This window comes from Rhinichthys klamathensis, unplaced genomic scaffold, assembly GCF_029890125.1.
Source record: "Rhinichthys klamathensis goyatoka isolate OS25496 unplaced genomic scaffold, OSU_Roscu_1.1 h1tg000004l_1, whole genome shotgun sequence".
Lineage (NCBI taxonomy): Eukaryota > Metazoa > Chordata > Actinopteri > Cypriniformes > Leuciscidae > Rhinichthys > Rhinichthys klamathensis.
In genome coordinates this window covers 1,390,835-1,410,712 of record NW_026606557.1, presented here as the reverse complement: position 1 = coordinate 1,410,712, position 19,878 = coordinate 1,390,835, and the positions used below count along the sequence as shown (strand labels likewise).

Sequence of the window (19,878 nt, the reverse complement as noted above, 5' to 3'; positions counted from 1 at the left end):
AACCTTTGTTTATAACTACTACAATATTACAATTAATTTTTTTCAAGGAGCAAGGAGCTGTTTTTGTTTTATATGCTCCTAAGAAGAGTCAAGTGTAGCTCCATCACTGCTCAAAGTAAAAAATGATCATACTTTATGATGAAAAATTATTAAAAAAATTAAATCAAGGAAATTTCTCTGGCTTTTCTTTCTTTTTGCTGTATCAAAAACGTACCGAACCGTGAATTTTGTGAACCGTCACACCCCTAACATATATATTTATTTACATTTGAATACAGTTATTAAAGACCTGTTTGTGAAAGGTTTTTTTTATTTTTATTATTGTTTATGTTAAAACTAGGGGTGTGACGGTTATTATATAACCGTGAGACCGACGGTTATAGTTGAACACCGTCATTAGAACTCTATTACCGCCAAAACCGTGTTATTAAAATATATTGCAGATAAGGTTATACTAATATCAGTGTTGGGGAGTAACGGAATACATATACCAGCGTTACGTATTCAGAATACAAATTATGAGTAGGCCTAACTGTAGTCTCCACAGAACAAAAAAAATTGTAAAAAAAAAAAATTTGTGTTCGCATTTATGAGGAAAAAACAATGTTACAGACATGAGCGCTCTGAACGCGGCACTAAAAGATGCTTTAAAAATTTCACAGACACATCAAACAGAAAGCACAAAACCTTTCTTTAAAGTGCATTTAGTTTTGTATTAATTGTATCTTAACTTTAATCAATGTTTCATCAACCAATTGCCTGGATTTAATAAATAAGAAGTAAATATAGCAGACGATAAACACGGAGGCGCCGGCGCGTGAACTGGAGCTCGTCTCAGAAATGAACCGAAACTCAGCATATAAGGTAGCCTACTTGCCTCACAGACAGGTCTACTTTTAAACAGAACAATTCAAAACGTAAGAAAACAGACTACAGACTGCTCTCTGCTTATGTAATAAGCAGATAATCCGTATGAATTGTGTATTTCTCTCTGGCGCGTTGACTACTGCGAAGATCGCGAGTCAGCATCGTCAACTTCATCTTTGCAGCCGACACTGGCAAAGAAAACACTTGTTTATTAATAAACAATTAAAATATCTCATTGCTATATTTTACATATTCATAATCATTACTTTTGCCGGTTCTTTGTGACAGATTTTAGGTGCTTATTGGCAGCACCAGCCTTACATGTTACACCACCGCATCACCGCACCCACCAGAATAAGCCTGTTTGATTTTTTTTTGTTAAGGATTTGTTTACTGTGTGTGATTCATTTAATGGAAAGCTCAAGTCACTGCTAGTTGTCTAGCTGTTAATTTTAAATAAACGTAGAGCAAGTAGCAGTGTCTGCTCGTTTATTCAAACTAAGTTGTCCTATAACAGACGAACGTCGCAACGGTATGTTTTTTGTTTGTTGTGAAAACCAAATCTTTTGTATGTGAAAGAGCCATGCGTTAAAAGTCAGATGGCACAAAATATGAACAAAATAAATAAAAGAATTGAATATTGAATTGCATAGCATCATATTTTTCTCCATTGCATCGTATTACATTGAATCGCATCGCGTTGAGTTGAAATCGAATCGCACCGCATCGTAATAATAGTGAATCGCATTGCATTGCATCGGTAGCTGCTTATATGTAGCCTATCTTTAATGTATCGTATCGTTGGCTATGCATCGACATGCGTATCGCATCGGCCTCAGTTATGGAGATGCACATCCCTAATACCTACATAGGAAAAGTAACTACATTTACATACTGTGAATCGTTTTTTTAAATCGAGAATCGTTTTTGCATCGAAAATCGCTATTGAATCGAATCTTGAGCCTAAAAATCGGAATCGTGACATTTTCTGAATCGTACACCCCTAATATAAACACACATAACTGTTTGCTTGGAAAAACACCCCTTTAATTGTAAATTTATTAAATCACATGTAAGGTTTATAAATAGTAGCTAAAGGAGAGTAAACTGATACCCCCTTTATTTTCTCTACCTTATGCCGTCCGAAAGGGTATGTGATTTTCTTTCTTCAGATGAACACATTTTAGAAAAAATAAACTAGACTTTTAGAAAAATTATCCATCTCTTGTGTTTGTGTTAAATACTGCAAGTGAATAGACACCAAAATGCGGAAGGTCGAAAAAGTCCAAGAGCATTGTAAAGCTCACATGATAAATGCAGAAAACATCTTGTGTGAACAACACAGTTTCTGGAGGCATGCACTTGCATTATATTGGCTTACAATAATGGATAATTGGCTTACAATAAAATAAAAATCTTTGTGGAAAGAAAGTCATATACATCTGGAATGGCACGGAAACAAATAGATTTTTTTTTATTTTGGAGTGCACTGTGCCTTTAAAATTGACTACGGTTTTAGATACTGCAGTGGATACTTACTAGTGATGGACTTGTTTCTCTGTTGGTGCCTGTTCTGCTCCGTTAACATTGTTCCAATGCTTGATCTAAAAAAAAAAAAAGTTAAAAAGTGTGTTAATAGATTATTGATCTGGGTGACATAGGGCCATTTTGAATGTGTTCCTTATATAAATTATTATGTGTTATATAAATCTGGAGAACCCTTACTAAAATTAACAATGTTTTGTGACACTAACCAAATGGTAATAAATTATTGTAATCAATCCACCATAAAAAAACATGGTTTCTACACCTTTACTATAATAAAAACCATGGTTAATTTAGCAAATGTCCTTAAAAGAACAGCTCATCCAAAAAAAAAAGAAGAGTTCTCTCATTATGTAGCCTACTCACCCTCATGTTGAAACTGTATGAGTTTCTTATGTAGAACCATAATTAAGATATCTTGAGAAATGCCTTATTTGTTTTTGTTTTTCTCATGCAATACAGTTGTTTTATTCCCAACAATCTTGTGTTTCACAAAAGTAAGTTAGACATTTATTTTTGGGTCAGCTAGGCCTGTATAAACTCAAGAAGATAGAAGATAAAACATTGTCTGGAGGGTTTGAACCAGTGTGCCTTTGAGCAGAGTGTACATGTTCTGCCTCTATTTCACGTGTATTTTATGACAATACTCACCATCTGAAGATCGTGTGGCTGGATAATATTTAACGTTACTCCCAAAATGCCTGGATCATGAAGGAAACACAAACAGCAATATTAGCTATTTGTTTTTACTTAGGCTACTAACAGAGACATTTGCAAAAGCTTGCAAAATTGACTCACCAGCTCCAAGACATATAATAACGTTAGGCCTAACTTTAACGTTAAATCCCGCGATCAACAATTTAAAAGCCTAGTTTGTAGATTCTTCTAGACTCGAGTAAAGGAGTGTGGTTTGAGTTCTTCTGTCTAAAGAGACAATGTTCTCAGTTCACTCATTGTAAAGCTCCAATGCTGAGTTTTATTTTATTTTTTATCATAAACTAAGTTAGCTGACAATACACATGCTAGCTCAGCACATAATTAGCCTAATACATTGGAATACCATACTAATATCAATATTTCTCTAATCGCGTTTAGATTCTCAATTTAATACACTAACCACTAAACACAATGATGTCCAAAAGACGCCTTTTCAACGTCTTTGTCACAAAAAGACGTCCACTGAAGAGCCAGAATGAAAGTTTTTATGACGTCTTTTTTTGACGTGTTCTGCACGTCCGATATAGACGTTCATGGACCCTCTTCGTACAAGGTTAAAAACTAGTTCAAATGTGGCCATTGTGGACATATTTTTTACATAATTTATGGTCTCATTTAGACATAATTACTTTGACTATTGCTGTCAGATGATCTTAGTGGGAATTAGCAGAGGTTTAGATGTTGATATTTGTTTCATTTGAAGTGTCACCATTGTGGTGATCAGTGTTTGCTTTAGTTGGGCTCTTGGTCCCCTTTATTTTTACTTTAGCTTTTCTTTGGTTGCTGTAACTGTGTGTTTGTATGACACAAATGTTGTGGCAGAGAAAGCCAAGAAAAAGTAAGATCAGGTGTTTTCAGCTCAATGTTGATGATGACATAATCATCACAAAACAAGCATCAAATGTTGAGTTTGAAATTGTGTTTATATTTTGGGATTCTCAACCACCAACCTTGTGGAACTGCAATATTGGTGCCAATAGAATAAAAAATATTTTTAAAGTATAAAAAGCATGTGCACATGTTTTGAGCAAATGCATCATGTAGTCACACACAGACATTAAGATTTTGGCTATGAATCACAACAACGGTGACAATCAAAACAAAAAAGCTTGGGAATCAATGATGAGTTTTGAACTATGAAGGCTACCCATCATGCATTGCAGCATGATGATTTTTTTTGTCACCATTGTTGTGAATCATATGCAAAATCTTGATGTCTGTGTGTTACAACATGATATGTTTGCTCTAAACATCGTATGCACATCATTTTTATCCACCTCTAAATAAGTGATATTATAAATGCTATTGGTGCCAATATTGCAGTTCTACAAGGTAGGCGGCTAGAAATGCCAAAGTATCTGACAACATTATATGCTTGTTTTGTGATGATTTCATCATCATCAACATGAAGCTGATAACACCTGATGTTACTTATTCTTGGCTTTCTTTGCAACATCAGTTGCAAATAACAGTGTGTTTAACAAACATACAGTTACAGCAGCCAAAGAAAAGCTAAAGTAAAAATAAAGGGGACCAAGAGCCCAACTAAAGCAAACACTGATCACCACAATGGTGACACTTTAAATGAAACAAATATCAACATGTAAACCTCTGCTAATTCTCACTAATATCATCTGACAGCAATAGTCAAAGTAATTATGTCTAAATGAGACCATAAATTATGTAAAAAATATGTCCACAATGGCCACATTTGAACAAGTTTTTAACCTTGTAGGAAGAGGGTCCATGAACGTCTATATCGGACGTGCAGAAACCGTCAAAAAAATACGTCATAAAAACTTTCATTCTGGCTCCTCAGTGGACGTCTTTTCAACGTCCGACTTTTGTGACAAAGACGTTGAAAAGACGTCTTTTGGACATCATTGTGTTTAGTGAGCAATCATTTTCTATGGCTTAATAACGATTGAAATTCCATTGAAATCACGTTGATCCTTAGTTCAGTTGAAATTTCAACATTGTTTCAACATTCCTGATCATTTAAATACCATTGAAATTTCGTTGATCTATGGACAGGATTTCAACGTTGTTTCAATATTAAAACAGGGTGCAAAATGATGTAGAATCAACATCAGAGTTCGATGTTGATTCAATGACTTAATGTTGACAATGGAATGTTGATTTAACATAGTTTCAATGACCGTTTGCTATCTGGGAAGTATCTTTTTTTTTCATTTTTTTTTTTCAGTATCTGTTAAACTGCACAGGCTCACATTCACAGCAGCAATGACTCTGCAGAATATAAGCCACGTTCTTACCACATGCCTCCGCCTCTTGCCCAGGATGCTTCAAATAAATGCACAAAACAGAGTTTTTTTTTCAGCTTAATTTATTTTAATTGAATAATTTGTACAACCTAAAAAAATACACATTCACATTTGAATAAAATAGATGAATTTTTCAAAGTACTCTATAATTTATTTAACTTACAGTAATGTCCCAAGTGGGGTACAGCTTGAGGTATTTGTTGGTTAAGCTGCGTTATAGTGAGTGTTGGAACTGAACCACTCGAATTGGGACATTTTCATAAAGTGCCGTGCTGAAGAACAACTACATTTTGTATCTGCTACAATGAAACTATACAGTATGTAAACTATAAGCCTGCTTACACAAATTATTAGCTATGCACTTGTTTTAAGGTACTGCCAGAGAAAACCATGCAATGTAATAGTAGTGTAAGAACAACCGGCAACAGCTTCATGGTGTGAGATAATAGAGATCTTAAGAGTTCACATTTGTCAGAAGTAAAAATGAATTATGTGCTCCACAAAAGCTTTCGATGTCCTTCGGATGAGACGTTAAACCGAGGTCCTGACTCTCTGTGGTCACAAAAAATCCCATGATGTCTTTCGAAAGAGTAAGGGTGTAACCCCGGCATCCTGGCCAAATTTGCCCCTTGGCCTCTTTCTATCATGGCCTCCAATTCATCCCCATATACTGACTGGTTTCATCACGGTCTCCTCTCCACCAGTAAGCTGGGGTTTGGGGATGTTCTGGCGCAATATTGCTGCCGTCGCATCATCCAGGAGATGCTGCACATTGGTGGTGGTTGAGGAGATTCCCCCTTCTATGTAAAGTGCTTCGAGAGCTGAGAAAAGCGCTTTATAAATGTAATGAATGAATTATTATTGGTATTGTAGTTCATGAAAAGTTGCCATTTCTACTCAAAACACTTAATTGATGCCTTGAAGAAAGATTTGGAAAGCTGCAAGTGAGAGGAACAGGACGGTAAACGAGACGGAAGAAGATGCTTGTGACCCAGTAGTGGCAGCTTGGGGTTTGTTGGTGCTGGTTGTAGTTGCACTTGCACTTGTGGGGGTTGTGGAGGTTGTGGAGGTTGTGGAGCTTGTGGCTTTTGGAGGGAAAGGGCCCACCACAGTTCTCAGGAATGATGCAAAGCTGGAGGTTTTACTTAAGACCTGGACATCTTGTCGGAGAGCAGAGCGGGATCTGCTACTTGTCAAAACAGCAGCATGGATCCATGACAGACCCTGCTTACACATCAGCGGACCCCCTTCATCACCCTGTGGTGTGTGTGTGTGTGAGAGAGGGAAATCTTCACTGAATGTTACAAAAAATGATATTTGTCACTTTATATCTTTGCAGACAGATAATACTCATTTTCAGGAGAAACAAATGGTATATTAAAATGTTTAGTTGGAACATATACTGTTCAAAAAGTTTTGTCAGTAAAATTGAACATAAATACACTTCTATTCAGTAAAGGTGCTTTAAATTGACCAATGACAGTCAAGACATTTATATTAAAATATATATTTTTTTTATTTAAAAAACAAGTTGTTCTTTTGAACTTTCTATTTATCAAATAATCGTGAAAAACATATTTAGCAGCACAACTGTTTTCATCATAATAAAAATAAATGAAAATAAATCATGTCATGATTTCTGAAGGATCATGTGACACTGAAGACTGGAGTAATGATGCTGAAAATTCAGAATATATAATGTTCATTGTTAATTAATGTTTGTTCATAATTCATTAATTAATGTTAATACAACTTGAAATGTAATATATATATATATATACATATATAATTGAACATTAATCTAACTTGATCTAAACAAATTTGTAGTTCAAGTTACCTAATGCGTTAAATAATAATAAACAAACCTTATTGTAAACGGTACATATATTATATTTCCTTCCTGTTTTAAACAGAATTGACTTGCCTGCTGTAAGTTCAAAGAACTTGTGCAAATACTGTTCCTTTGTGAGTTTCCACAACCCACGATAGAGGTCTTGGATTCCTGAAGAGTTTGATTCACTGTAAAAGAAGGAAAACAACTTAAAATTTGGAAGACATGGAAAAAAGGATAAACATTCTAATAATCTAATTTTAGCAGTTAGTGTAATGTTTCAAAGCATTCACACACACACCCTAACTCTAAACCTACCCATTACAGAAAACATTACTTATTATGATTTATAAACTGTTTTCCTCATGAGGGAAAATATCCATTTTGTATATCCCCATAAAGTAGGGTTCACCAGGACACACACATGTATTATGGGGACTTTCCATATACAGAATGATTTTTATACTTGCATTTGTACATTTTCAAAAAACATCACTTAGTATGATTTATCAGCTGTTCTCATCATGGCGACAAAAAACGTCTTTGTGGCGACTTACTCGATTTACTCGAACCACACATACACACAAAACACACCTCCTCCTGCTCCTGAGCTCCATCCTGCCACCCAGCATTGAGTATCAGCGCTGAAGGTATTCTCTCCCACGTCCACACATATAGGCTGAATGAAATCCGTAAGGTTTGGTGCAACGACCAGCTGCAAGACAGCAACGTTGTCGCCCGTGGCATTGCTGATGGTGAGATTCGCCACTTTTATAGAGACCTCATTGGGGTTGGAGCCGTTCTGATGTAGACGGCCCAGGATCACGGACCAATCGGAAGCGTTGTTGGAGCTGGACAAAAAAGAATACCATTAAATCAAATCATTTTGATTTCTCCATAATCAAATGTCCTTTTTTCATATTTAAGTGCCATTACCTGGTAAAACAGCTGGCAGAGCTCATGACAAACCGGTCAGCAATTAGCGTTCCTCCACAAACGTGATTTCCGTTAAACTGCAGACTGGCCATCCAGGGCCATATGCCTGGAGACACAAGGGAACTGCTTGCTCCGACACGGGTGTTCAGATTGGCACGTCCACACACTACAGCTACAGGAACAGAGAGAAAGACAACGAACGCCGGGATTTATCAGTAAAATGTTTCTTTGATTTCCTTGATCTTTGATTATGCTTAGACTACACAGTAATGGGCTATTAGCAAAGAACATGAAAGCTATGTAGAGCACTGGAAGAACAGGCTTTCAGGCCATTGTTTGAATAGTCAAAATTACTAGCTATCCGTTGTTTGACATCACAAACACCGTCTCCGGGTCCAAGCCTCTACACCGTTTCAAGTACTTTTCATTTATTGTGCACCTTTAAGCTAAGCATTTAAAAATCCCCAGCATTCACTACAGTCCCCAGCAGAGGTGGACTTATGAATCAGTTATTTATAATGAGCCAGTCAAAAGTATAAATGAAAAAGTGTCATGCTTGTGACTTCAGACTTAGTATACTAATATATACTATAATGTATAATATACACTCACAGTGTGCTGAAATATGACTGAAAATTCATGATCCTAACCTTTACCTCCTTACTGAAATATCAGTTCTGTCAGGTCCATTAAGTCAAGAACACACAAACAAAATAATTTAGAATTTAATTGAATAGACTGCAAACAGGTTGATGTTCCTGAATTGAAATTTGGCGGTATGGCTCTGTTCAGGGAGTCCTCTGACCTTTCATGAGCACCATGAAATAGCAGAGAGTCAGAGGACAGCAGCAGCAGCATTAGGGAACGCTCACACAGTTTTAGACTGTGAGAGCTAAAATATCCCCCCAAACAAAACCATACCTGGCAATCCTCTGTGATACAGAGGATGATTTATTTGACCACACGAGCTATTCCCCCCAAAACAAAATTGAGTGTCTCGAACGGTGTCGACTGAGCCGCCCTGATTTAGCGATTTATAATAGTATATTAATTAATTACTGAAATGACTAAACAAGACCGCAATAGCTAAAACATGCTGTTACCTAGATTATCTGTCTTTAAACTGTTTGACAGCTCTGTCTTACAGTGTAAACTCTATGGATAGATGACTAATCCACCTCTGAGAACGAGCTAGATGAATAAATTAACAGCTGATAGCGCATTCAGGGGCGTTAACTGAGCAGAGCGCGAGCAAAATAATGATCAAATGTGTTTTATTAACGAAACAAATCAGAGACTTGAGCTCTTGGCTTTCTGGGCGTCAAGAATATCCCGAACATCGGGACGGAGGTATCGTTCGTAAGCAGCAGAAACCACTGCCCCATAGCTTAAAGGGTTAAACCGGAGCGAGTGTCGCCGCCATAGTTGCTGCACAATGCGTAAGAATGAGCTGTATACGGTCCGGAGGCAGAGGTTAAATCCTATCACAGCAAGCTGCTTGAATCTGCGCTGCATAGTGGTAAAAGCCAGCGTGAGCAACGCGATCAGTTGCCAATGACAACAATAGTAACGCACATAGCCAATATGATCACATAGCATATTTACGAAAACGACTATTAGATAAGCCCAAATGCCACACGGATAGCATTAACAACAAGCATGTTGCCAACACACTGATGCTTTTAGCAATGAATATTAAAAGGAACTTAGCTTCGTGAAACTTCAGAGATGAATGGAGCACGAATCACGTCGAATCCTGTGTCAATATTGCAGCAGAAGCGAACAGCGAGCCAGCAGAAGCGAGCCAGCAGAAGCGAGCAGCAAGCATGTATGAGCAAGGTGAATGAGCTTTAAATAGGGCGCCTTGTTTGAGCTTTGGCCATTGAGCAGCGAGGGGAGTTAACCAGCTAATGCGGCTCAGCTGGAGCAGATCAGCTGACGGGACAGTGTTGATAGCAAATAGCATAAGCAGCGGCTTGACTACCTGGCCTGCCATTTGGCCAGAGAGCGACTTAGGACTTATTATAAGTGAGAGGACTTATTATAAGTCAGTTTGCTCATTTTTGCATTTAGGAACTCTAATGAAATGATGATATCTGATGAAAGTGTAGCTAATTTTGAATGCATTTTAAATGTTTGTAGTTATTTTTTTGCCGCATTGGGTCTGGATGTCCTTCACTAGCAATATAAATATGTGTTTACCTGAATTTAAGTAAAAAACACTTTGAAATCAAGTACATTTTTATCCACAAAAGTCCTTGGACAAGTGGCCAAGTGAACAAGTGGCCAAGTGATAGCTATGCATGATTTTTTCAGGATCGTATAACTTGAAGGAACCTCACTTGGGACAGTTGTAGTTGTAGGGACAGTAGTTGTAGGGACAGTAGTTGTAGGGGCAGTAGTTGTGGTAATGGCAGGCACATCAGTACAGCTGATGCTCAGGTCACCGTCAATACCATTGGAGGTGAACGTAATGAAGCCTGGCTGGTTGGTGGTGATGTGCTCATTGATCCAGTTCTGGTACTTAGAAACTCTGGCATACACACCAGGAAGGTTGGGTTCAGCACAACCTATGCCAAAGCTCACAACTCCAGACTGGATCCAGAGCGAACCCTGTTTGCTGACCATAGGACCACCAGAGTCACCCTGTAGGATGAAGAACAGGTTAGTGACATGCCAAGTAACCTGTTCCACACATCTACTCCAGTTGTAGTTCACAGCTGTAATATATAATATGAAGGAATAATGGGAAGATGACATCCTTGTTATTGCATGTTTAAAGCGTCAAGTTAGTCTTATGTTAGGAAATGTCCTGAAGATTTTAGTGCTTCTCTTGTTTTTATGGACGATCAACACTCGTCATTGAAAATTATACTGTTATGGTTGGAAGACTTGTCACATGAAAACTACAACATGACCAGGCTCACACAAACACACACGCACGCACGCAAAATCTCAATGGTCCGAACATTGCAATTAATCCAATAGTGTTTTAAAAATGATTCACTAGGTTGAGTTCCCGGACAAAGTTAAACCCTATGGCTCAGTTTATTTGTCTAAAGTGAAAGTTTTAGTCGAGACCCCTCATTCTACTTATTCTTAACTATAACTATATAAACTTTGCAGAATATTAGCAGCCCATTAAAACTGTGTGAAGTAACACAAACAGAAGTGTGGGAGTTGTTACCTGACAGGAGTCTTTGCCCCCTTCCAATAGTCCAGCACATATCATGTTGTCTGTGATTGTTGAGGCACTATAAAGACACTTGCAGTGCCTGTTTCCAACAATAGGCACATCCACTTCCTGTAGAGTTTGTGGTGAAGGCAGGGGAGCTGAGAAACGCATACAATGGTCAAATAAACGTCAACTATCGCAATAGTACAGTATCCTGTGACTCTGCTTGAGGTTAGTTGAATTAAATACGTACTCTCTGAATGAATCGTTCCCCATCCTGTGACCCAGCTGGAGGTTTGGTCAAAGAACACACTGTTTGAGGAAGCCAGACAGACCGGACTGATAAAGTCAGTAAAACTCACCGGCGAAGCCAGTTGCAGAAGAGTGATGTCGTTATCGAGAGTCCTGCTAACATAGTTTGGGTGTTTTATGATACTAGAGACACCTATGGACACCTCATATGCATTTGTTCCTTCCTGTGTCTGTCGGCCCAGGTACACAATTAGGCCAGAGGTTGAAACACTGGAATGGGAGAAAGGGAAGTGTTAAGCATTCTCCACATCAATTGAATGATTTTTTAAAAATAATTGCAAGGGCTGGTTTATTATAATGACCTCTTAAAGCAGTGAGCTGCTGTCAGAACCCATTGATTGTTGATGAGTGATCCACCACAAAAATGGCTCCCTCTCCTATGAAGGCTGACCTGCCATGGCCAAGCCCCAGCCAGTGCATCCACTCCCCCCACTATCCTTGAGTTGAAACGTGCTTTGCCACAAGCTGACAATGGACAAGGTAAGGAAAACACATTTTAGACAAACAATTGGTCATTTTTAATGGAATTTGGCAACTTAAATAGTTGAAAAACTAGTTACCATCCAGTTGTGTGTCACACCCTAGAAAAAAGAAACAATGTTTAGTTACCGATAACTTCAATGGAGAAAAAAGTTGGTAACACTTTATTTTACAGTGTCCTTGTTACATATGTTACTTACCATATAGGTGAAAAGTGACAAATTACATTTACTCGTGTTAAGTAATTGAGTTTTTTTTTTGTGTACTTAAAATCTGTTATTTTACTTTTACTTAAGTACGTTTTGTTTGAAGTCTTACTTCGCTACATTTTAAACCATACCCGTTACTGAGTAAAAAAATAATACAAGCGGGTAAAAAATCGCTCTCCGGAAACTAGTGCATTGATTGACGGGTGGGAGAACAAACAAGCAAAGGTGATGCAGACCCAGCTGAAAGCGAAACGCCGTGGAATTATTTTACTAAGCGAACCATTGCCAGTATGGGAATATTTGGATGTAGAGGGTGTGGTTGTCCTTGAGGATAGGTATCCAATTAGTAAAAAAACGTGGAGGGAAAGTGGATGCAAAAGTAGGAAACAGAGAACACCATCCCTCCGTGCAGATAAAGGTATGTCCCGTTTATAAGGTAAAGCAGAATGAATTCCGTGATGCAGAGGGAATCCAGGAATCCAGTGATTAAAATTGATTTGTCCTACATAACGCAGATGTCATGTAAAACACGCCAACTGTTGGATGGATGAATAAATCGAAAGTAGAGAGGTGCAATCAATCCAATCGCGACATGGTCTGTGAATATTAAAGCGCAAAAAGACTGCCGTAAAATCAGCTTGTTTCACTTGCTGTGTGCTTTCACTTTGTCATGTTTTGCATGAACACTTGGTTTATGAGTGTTTTCATTGGCTGTGTGTTCATGTCTTGTTTTGTGTGAGCACATGGCTTGGGATTTGTTTTACTGGCCATGTGCTTGTGATCTAGTCATGTTTGGTATGAGCACATGGCTGGTTATGTTTCCTTGTGCCATGTGCATGTGTGTCTCATGTCAATTGTCAAGCCCCTCACATCCTGTCACCTGATTATTGATTTAATTTGCCCCACCTGTCCTCCCTCGTTACCTCCTTTGTTTGGTCTCCCTATGTATTCTCCTTGTGTTTCCAGTCCTGTGCTGGTTTGTTGTCGGATGTACTTTGTATGTACACTAGTAATGGGCAGATCGAGGCTTCGTGAACCAATGAAACAGTTGAACCAAATGGTCATATTGTTTCGAGGCTTCGAATCAATCCGACACCCGTCTCCACTGTGACACCTAGTGGTCACTTGCAGGTGTTGATCTGAAACAACCTTGACGAGCCATTAACATTTTTTTATTATTTTTTATTATTGTATTTTTCTAATATGTGAAGCTTGTAACCTATAGGCTCCTCACTGTGCATACTGTTATTTTGGTCCTTTTCAAAATAAAAGAAGTCAAGCCACAATGTCTCACTTTTTTAAAGATTTTTATTCAAAAATATGAATTTCTCTGCTGTGGAAAGACTTAGCCTACTTCTTTTTTTACAGATAATTTCTCCAGCCTTTGAAAAAATCCCCTAACAAGGGACATTTGTTGCTGCTGGCATGCAAAGATATTTTTTAGCTAGGACATACAAATGAGGAAAGATTACTGCTCTCTCTTTCCAGTAAAAAGATTACTGCTCTCTCTTTGCCTATAAATTTGATGCAGAATTTATTTTATCACTTCGGGGTAGGTACGTGAACCGTGCTTACATTTATGTACAGAAACGTCCTACATGGAGTTATGAAAAAATGTTAATGTTAATACCTTTGATAATCTAAAAGGAATTGAAAGTTAATTCAAGTCATTTTCATCTTTTTACCATGTTGCTTTATTTAACATTTTTCACTTGCCCAGAAAGCAATGCACAATGGCAACGCTCTGACAAACCTCTGCTAGAGTTTTAATGGATTTTTTGCACCCACATTTGAACCTGTTTCGTCTCTTATCTAAATCTGACCATGACGTTTACTTTGGCGGAAAGCTGAAGGTGATTGCTGATAGGCTGTACCAATCAGTGGCGCCTGCACAATCCAATCACGTTTGAGAGGGAAACAACAGGACATTTTTTTCCTTTTTTTTTTTTTTTTTAGAAGTAACGGGTTCTCACGGTTATGGATAGAAATGTAGTGGAGTAAAGAGTACAATATTTGCCTCTCAAATGTACTTGAGTAAAGTCATGAGTACTCCCCAAAAATGATACTCGAGTAAAGTACAGATCCCTCAAAATTGTACTCAAGTACTGTACTCAAGTAAATGTACTCCGTTACTGTCCGGCTCTGGTAATAAATGAGATGAAACAAATGCCGTTTGTAAGCTTTGCCAGGCTACACAAAAATATTCAGGAAACGACCAACTTGCGTTATCGACATCACGCAGATGAAATGGCGGCACTGCAACCTCTGCCTAAATCTGTTGATTCAAACTACACTGGATAATAACGCCAGCAAGCTTCCGCCTACCTCAGCTTGTGCAAAGAAAATAACAGATTTGTAAGGATTTGCGGCCCTGTAGAGTGGTTGAAAACCCCGGCTTTAAAAGGCATTTGGTGAACACTATGGATGCGCGCACTGTGATCGCGACTCACAGATGAGTAATCAAACTATCAAATATCAAAAAATTGTTTGCATAGTAGAACATAGTCAAGTGACCTTTATTTATATTGCGCTCTTTACAAAACAGACATCGTTTCAAAGCAGCTTTATAGTGAGTGATAACAGTAAAATAACGCAACAACGTTTGTTAAAGCTTTTACAGCAGCTCTAGAAGAAAATAGTGTCATTGTCCAGATTAAGTTTGTTCAGTACTTGATTCATTTAGGTTGTAAAAAGCATTAGTTATTAATTGAGTTTTTTTATACAGCAGTTCGGGAGAAAACCGTGATGTCATCAATCAGTTCAGTTCTCGTACAATGGTGTCAATGCAGGCAGATCAATAATATTGTTGAATTAAGCATACATGCTATTTCGCTTTTATGAATGTTTTTTATTCACTCATTCATTCATTCATTCATGAATGTTTACCTAATGCACTTACATTTTAAATTTCAACATACTCATCTACATTTTAAGTGTTCAGTGACACAATATGCACTTCATACATTTCAGTGTGTTCACTGTTCAGTGACAGATAAGCTGAACAAAGGCTTTGCTAATAAATTTGAATAGAAGTTATTATTTTTCTGCTGAGTTTTCAATATAATGTGATACAAATACCACAATACCTCAGGTGATACACAGCAAGTTGTATTTTCACCTATTATATTTTACATTTTTGTTAAAAAAAATATTGCATCGTGATATATCATGATATATTGTATCGTGACACATGTATCGTGATATGTATCGTATCGTGAGCCCCTTGTCAATACACAGCCCTAGTCAGAGACTGTTCAAGTCATGCCTGCCGAGCCTGAGTCTGTTTAACGTCTCAGGTTACGACTGTAACCATAGTTCCCTGAAAAAGGGAACGAGATGATGCGTCAACGACGCTTTGGGAACGCCCCCAGCGTGAATGCGTCTGAGCATCAATGTCAACTAGTCCAATGGAAAGAATGAGCGTCACGGGCGGGTGACGTCATGACCAGGATGGGTTAAAAGCACATCCGGTGCAAACCGGCATTAGCTTCGAAATGGGATAAAAGCACATCCGGTGCAAACCGACATTAGCTTCGAAATCGCCGAAGCAAGCCGATCACAGGGATGCAGGAAGTATGGCAGGGTGACGCATCGTCTCGTTCCCTTTCTCAGGGAACTATGGTTACAGTTGTAACCTGAGACGTTCCCTTTCGAGGGAACTCGCGATGCGTCAACAACGCTTTGGGAACGAGAATACCCAAAACGGCAGACTTTCAAATGCCTGAGTGTCAGCCTGTTGTCACTGCACCAAGCACCTGGGATCCTGGGGCAGCATCCAGGTCCAAGCTGTAAAACCTCACGAATGTGAGCAGTGAGGACCAGCCTGCCGCATCACAAACGTCTTGGAGAGAACTCCAGATAATACGCTTAGAAGCCATACTCCTAGTGGAATGAGCCCTGACCACCAAATGGTTGGCCAGAAGACTCACAAGCAAGAAGAATAGTCTCGACTATCTATTTGCTCAATAGGTTGGATTTTCTCAACAGAGAAGTCCGATGAACATAAGTGTCCAGTGCTCGCACTGGGCACAAGAGGTTCAGCTTTTCCTGGTCCGAAAAAGGGGGGAGGACAGAAACCTGCAGCACAATAGGCCTCGGAATAATGGTAGGCACCTTTGGAACATATCCATGTTTCGGGTAAGATTGCCTTGGCCATCCCCGGTGCACTAAAGGCAGGTGGGGACCGAAAGGGCCTGAAGGTCTGACTCTTATAGGGACGAAATAGCTAGCAGAATATAGTTTTAAAAGAAAGGAACTTCTCTGAGACCAAATCTAAGGGCTCGAAGGGAGCCCCAGATAGGCCTTCTAGAACTATTGCCAGGTCCCAAGCCAGCACCCTAGTGCAAGTTGCAGGCCTCAGCCTCAAAGTGCCACGAAGGAAACGAGTGATCAGGGTGTCGTGACCTAAAAATGTACTACCCACCAGGGCGTGGAGAGCCGCAATGGCCGCCACGTATACCTTAAGCGTGGAAGGACATAGACCTGATCCAAAGCGTTCTTGCAGAAACTCGAATACTGTGTTTACTGAACAGTTAACCGGATCCCACTGACGCTGGTAACACCAAGAAGTGAAAAACTCTCGAAATAGTGAATATAGTTTCTTCGTAGCGGGAGCTCTGGAGCTTAGAATGGTCTCAACAACCTCGGTTGAGAGACCACTATCTATGAGTTCCAAATCCCCTGCCGGGGGTGCAATATTGCATCCCCTGCCTGAGACAGAAGGTCTCTCCTGATCGGGACCTCCAAGGGAGGTCCGTCGAGGAGAAAAATTAGGTCCGCAAACCAAATTCAGCTCGGCCAGGGTGGTGCTACTAAATAGGCTTATTCCATCCTGGCGGAATCACTCTAGAACTCCTGGGAGCAGAGCAACAGGGGGAAATGCGTACAGACGTAGCCTCGGCCACGTCTGCACCATAGCAACCAGCCCCGAGGGGACTGGTTGAGTGAGGGAAAACCAGAGTGGACAGTGCGTCGTATGCCACCCGCCCGTGACGCTCATTCTTTCCATTGGACTAGTTGACATTGATGCTCAGACACATTCACGCTGGGGGCGTTCCCAAAGCGTCGTTGACGCATCGCGAGTTCCCTCGAAAGGGAACTGATGATTTAATAATACCGTTTATTTATTTAATAGTTGATTAATACCGTAACCCGTGATATTTTTTGAGATGGTTATCATACCGTGAAAATCTCATACTTTTACAACCCTACACAGGGGAGTCCCCCACCCCATCCCCGCTGTTAAAAAAGTAACTCAGTAATTTTGATTCTGCGTACATTTTATATGAGCTACTTTTTACTTTTTCTTGAGTCGATTTTTAGACCGGTAATTTTACTTGTATTAAAGTAAAATTTCATTGACGTAGTCGTACTTTTACTTGAATAGAATATTTTATTACTCTTTCCACCTCTGCTTAGTAATAACAGTAAATTATGCATAATTACATGCAACCAACCCACAACCAATCCTAATCAAACCCTAACCCTATAAGTACATGTAGTTGCTTAATATTCCTTAAACTTAAATATATAATTACACTGTAACAATGATACCTTAAAATAAAGTCTAACCAAAAAGTGTACATGCAATATAAAACGTAGTTGCATAAAAGTAAGCAATAGTTATGTTAGTCAAAACATAACTCAATTATACAATAAAAGGTCTTACCGCTCATTAGAAGAGAGAGGACAAATGCTACACTGAGTATGTGGATCATCTTCATCTCTGACAACACGGACACCTGCAGTCCTGCTCTTAAATACTCCTGCTAACCTGTTTCCAACACGCCCACACATCACATTTCAACACCTTCTCCGTCTGTAAACTCCTTCATTGTTCATTCAAGTGTCTTATTGAGCAACCGGTATGTCTGAAAGTGTAATAAGGGACATGTTGGTGACTCTGTCATGCGTAATTGTCACCTGTGCAAACTCTGAAACCTAAACTTGTAAAAAAAAAAAAAAAAGGTTCATGAGGTGCTTTTAGTCTTTTTTTGGTAACACTTTATTTTAAGATGCTTGTAATAAGCAGTAATTAACAGTTAATAAGACACTTATAAGACCTTATAAGATGCATATAAGATGCATATAAGCATTAACTAATGATAATAGATAAATTAAATTAAATAATAAATTTCTCAAGTATCAATACATTGCACTTTTAGAACAGCCGAACAAACATAAATGGTAACACAAACTCCCAGTTACTTAAAAATTGACCTTCCCAAGAGGGAGTAGTTTTCCTGATCTCTTCAGGGCCTGGACCTTTAATTAACCCTTATATGAAGTAGTTAATGCTTATATGCATCTTATATGCATCGTATAAGGTCTTATAAGTGTCTTATTAACTGTTAATTACTGCTTATTACAAGCACCTTAAAATAAAGTGTTACCGTTTTTTTAAAATAAAACTATTTTATGAGGCTATGTTTTCATATGAATTTGTGCCATGTGATGCATACGGAAAAAACGTTTTTTATAGGTTGACCTAAGCATGAAGGTCAACCTCTTAACCTATAACTGTAAAAAAAAAAAAAAAAAAAAACTTATAATAGAAAAAATAGAAATCACAAGTTTGTAAGGGCCCAGAAAACACCTCAGACCCCAGAGGGTTAAAATGATTAACCCTTACTACAAGAGCGGCAACAGTTTCTGTGAACCAAGTCAAACTGGATTTTTCTAAGCTCATAATACATATGTTTATTTATAATTGTTTGTTTAAAAAGCTTTTTGTGATGTAAAAAATAAACCAAAGATAAATCATATCAGAACTTTTTCACGATTGATGTAAAAGGGTATTATATATGTACTCTCAGAAGAAAGCTGGTTACGCTTTAGACAGCCCGGAAAGTACTGCGTAATTAAAGCGATTTTACAGCGTAACTTTCGGTAATTATAGTGTACTATAAAGTACTTACATGTAAGTATAAGGGAACAATATGTAAAGTTTGGGGAATAAAGGGGTAACAACCAGAATAATAATAAAAAAAAAATGTATACTGTAAGTATTGTAGAACTAAGGGGCACTTATTCTACTATTATGATACAACAATCTTACATTTGGGAGCAATTTAGCAAGAACATACCTTTTTGTAATAATGGTGTACCAATACATACTGTATGTAGGCTGTACTAGATATTAACAGGCAAGCAAACTCAGAATATAAACGTAATATGCAAAATTTCATGCTAAGTGATTCCCAGTGAAATACTGGCTTTGGGTTGATAGAGCCGCGATAGAAAGTTAAGAAAACTAAACAACCGAGAGAAATTTTTATTCCGGGACATCTGAATAAAGGAGCAAACTTCCTGTTGAGGCAGGGGCTGAGGCCCTGGGAGTGGAGGCTTCACCCCGAGGTGGTGGAACACATTTGGGGAGTTTATGGCCAGGCACAGGTGGATCTGTTTGCGTCTCAGGATACGACACACTGTCCACTTTGGTTTTCTCTCACGCATCCAGCCCGACCGGGACTGGACGCATTAGTGCAGACGTGGTTCATGTTCTCGACCCCAAAGCGTCAT

The 19,878-nt window shown here is 38.6% G+C and overlaps 1 protein-coding gene across 1 annotated transcript; it reads right to left on the bottom strand.

Annotated features, from left to right (window-relative positions):
* Positions 1-6,300: 6,300 nt before the first annotated feature.
* LOC130087362 (transmembrane protease serine 9-like) lies at positions 6,301-16,235 on the bottom strand. Its single transcript, XM_056253641.1, has 10 exons — positions 16,106-16,235; positions 11,971-12,157; positions 11,610-11,878; positions 11,369-11,514; positions 10,524-10,827; positions 8,182-8,353; positions 7,840-8,096; positions 7,339-7,433; positions 6,484-6,671; positions 6,301-6,441 (listed from the first exon to the last, which is right to left on the bottom strand). The coding sequence occupies exons 1-10, from the start codon at positions 16,233-16,235 to the stop codon at positions 6,321-6,323; spliced, it is 1,869 nt and encodes a 622-aa protein (XP_056109616.1). The 3' UTR covers positions 6,301-6,320.
* Positions 16,236-19,878: the final 3,643 nt, after the last annotated feature.

Excerpts from the sequence above, each read along its gene's own strand:
- LOC130087362 (XM_056253641.1), bottom strand. The coding sequence starts at position 16,235 with ATGGCTTCTAAGCGTATTATCTGGAGTTCTCTCCAAGACGTTTGTGAT. Across the intron at positions 11,515-11,609 it reads GGGAACGATTCATTCAGAGA|CTCCCCTGCCTTCACCACAA; the intron begins GTACGTATTTAA and ends TGCGTTTCTCAG. Across the intron at positions 6,672-7,338 it reads GTTCTTTGAACTTACAGCAG|GGTGATGAAGGGGGTCCGCT; the intron begins GCAAGTCAATTC and ends CACACACCACAG.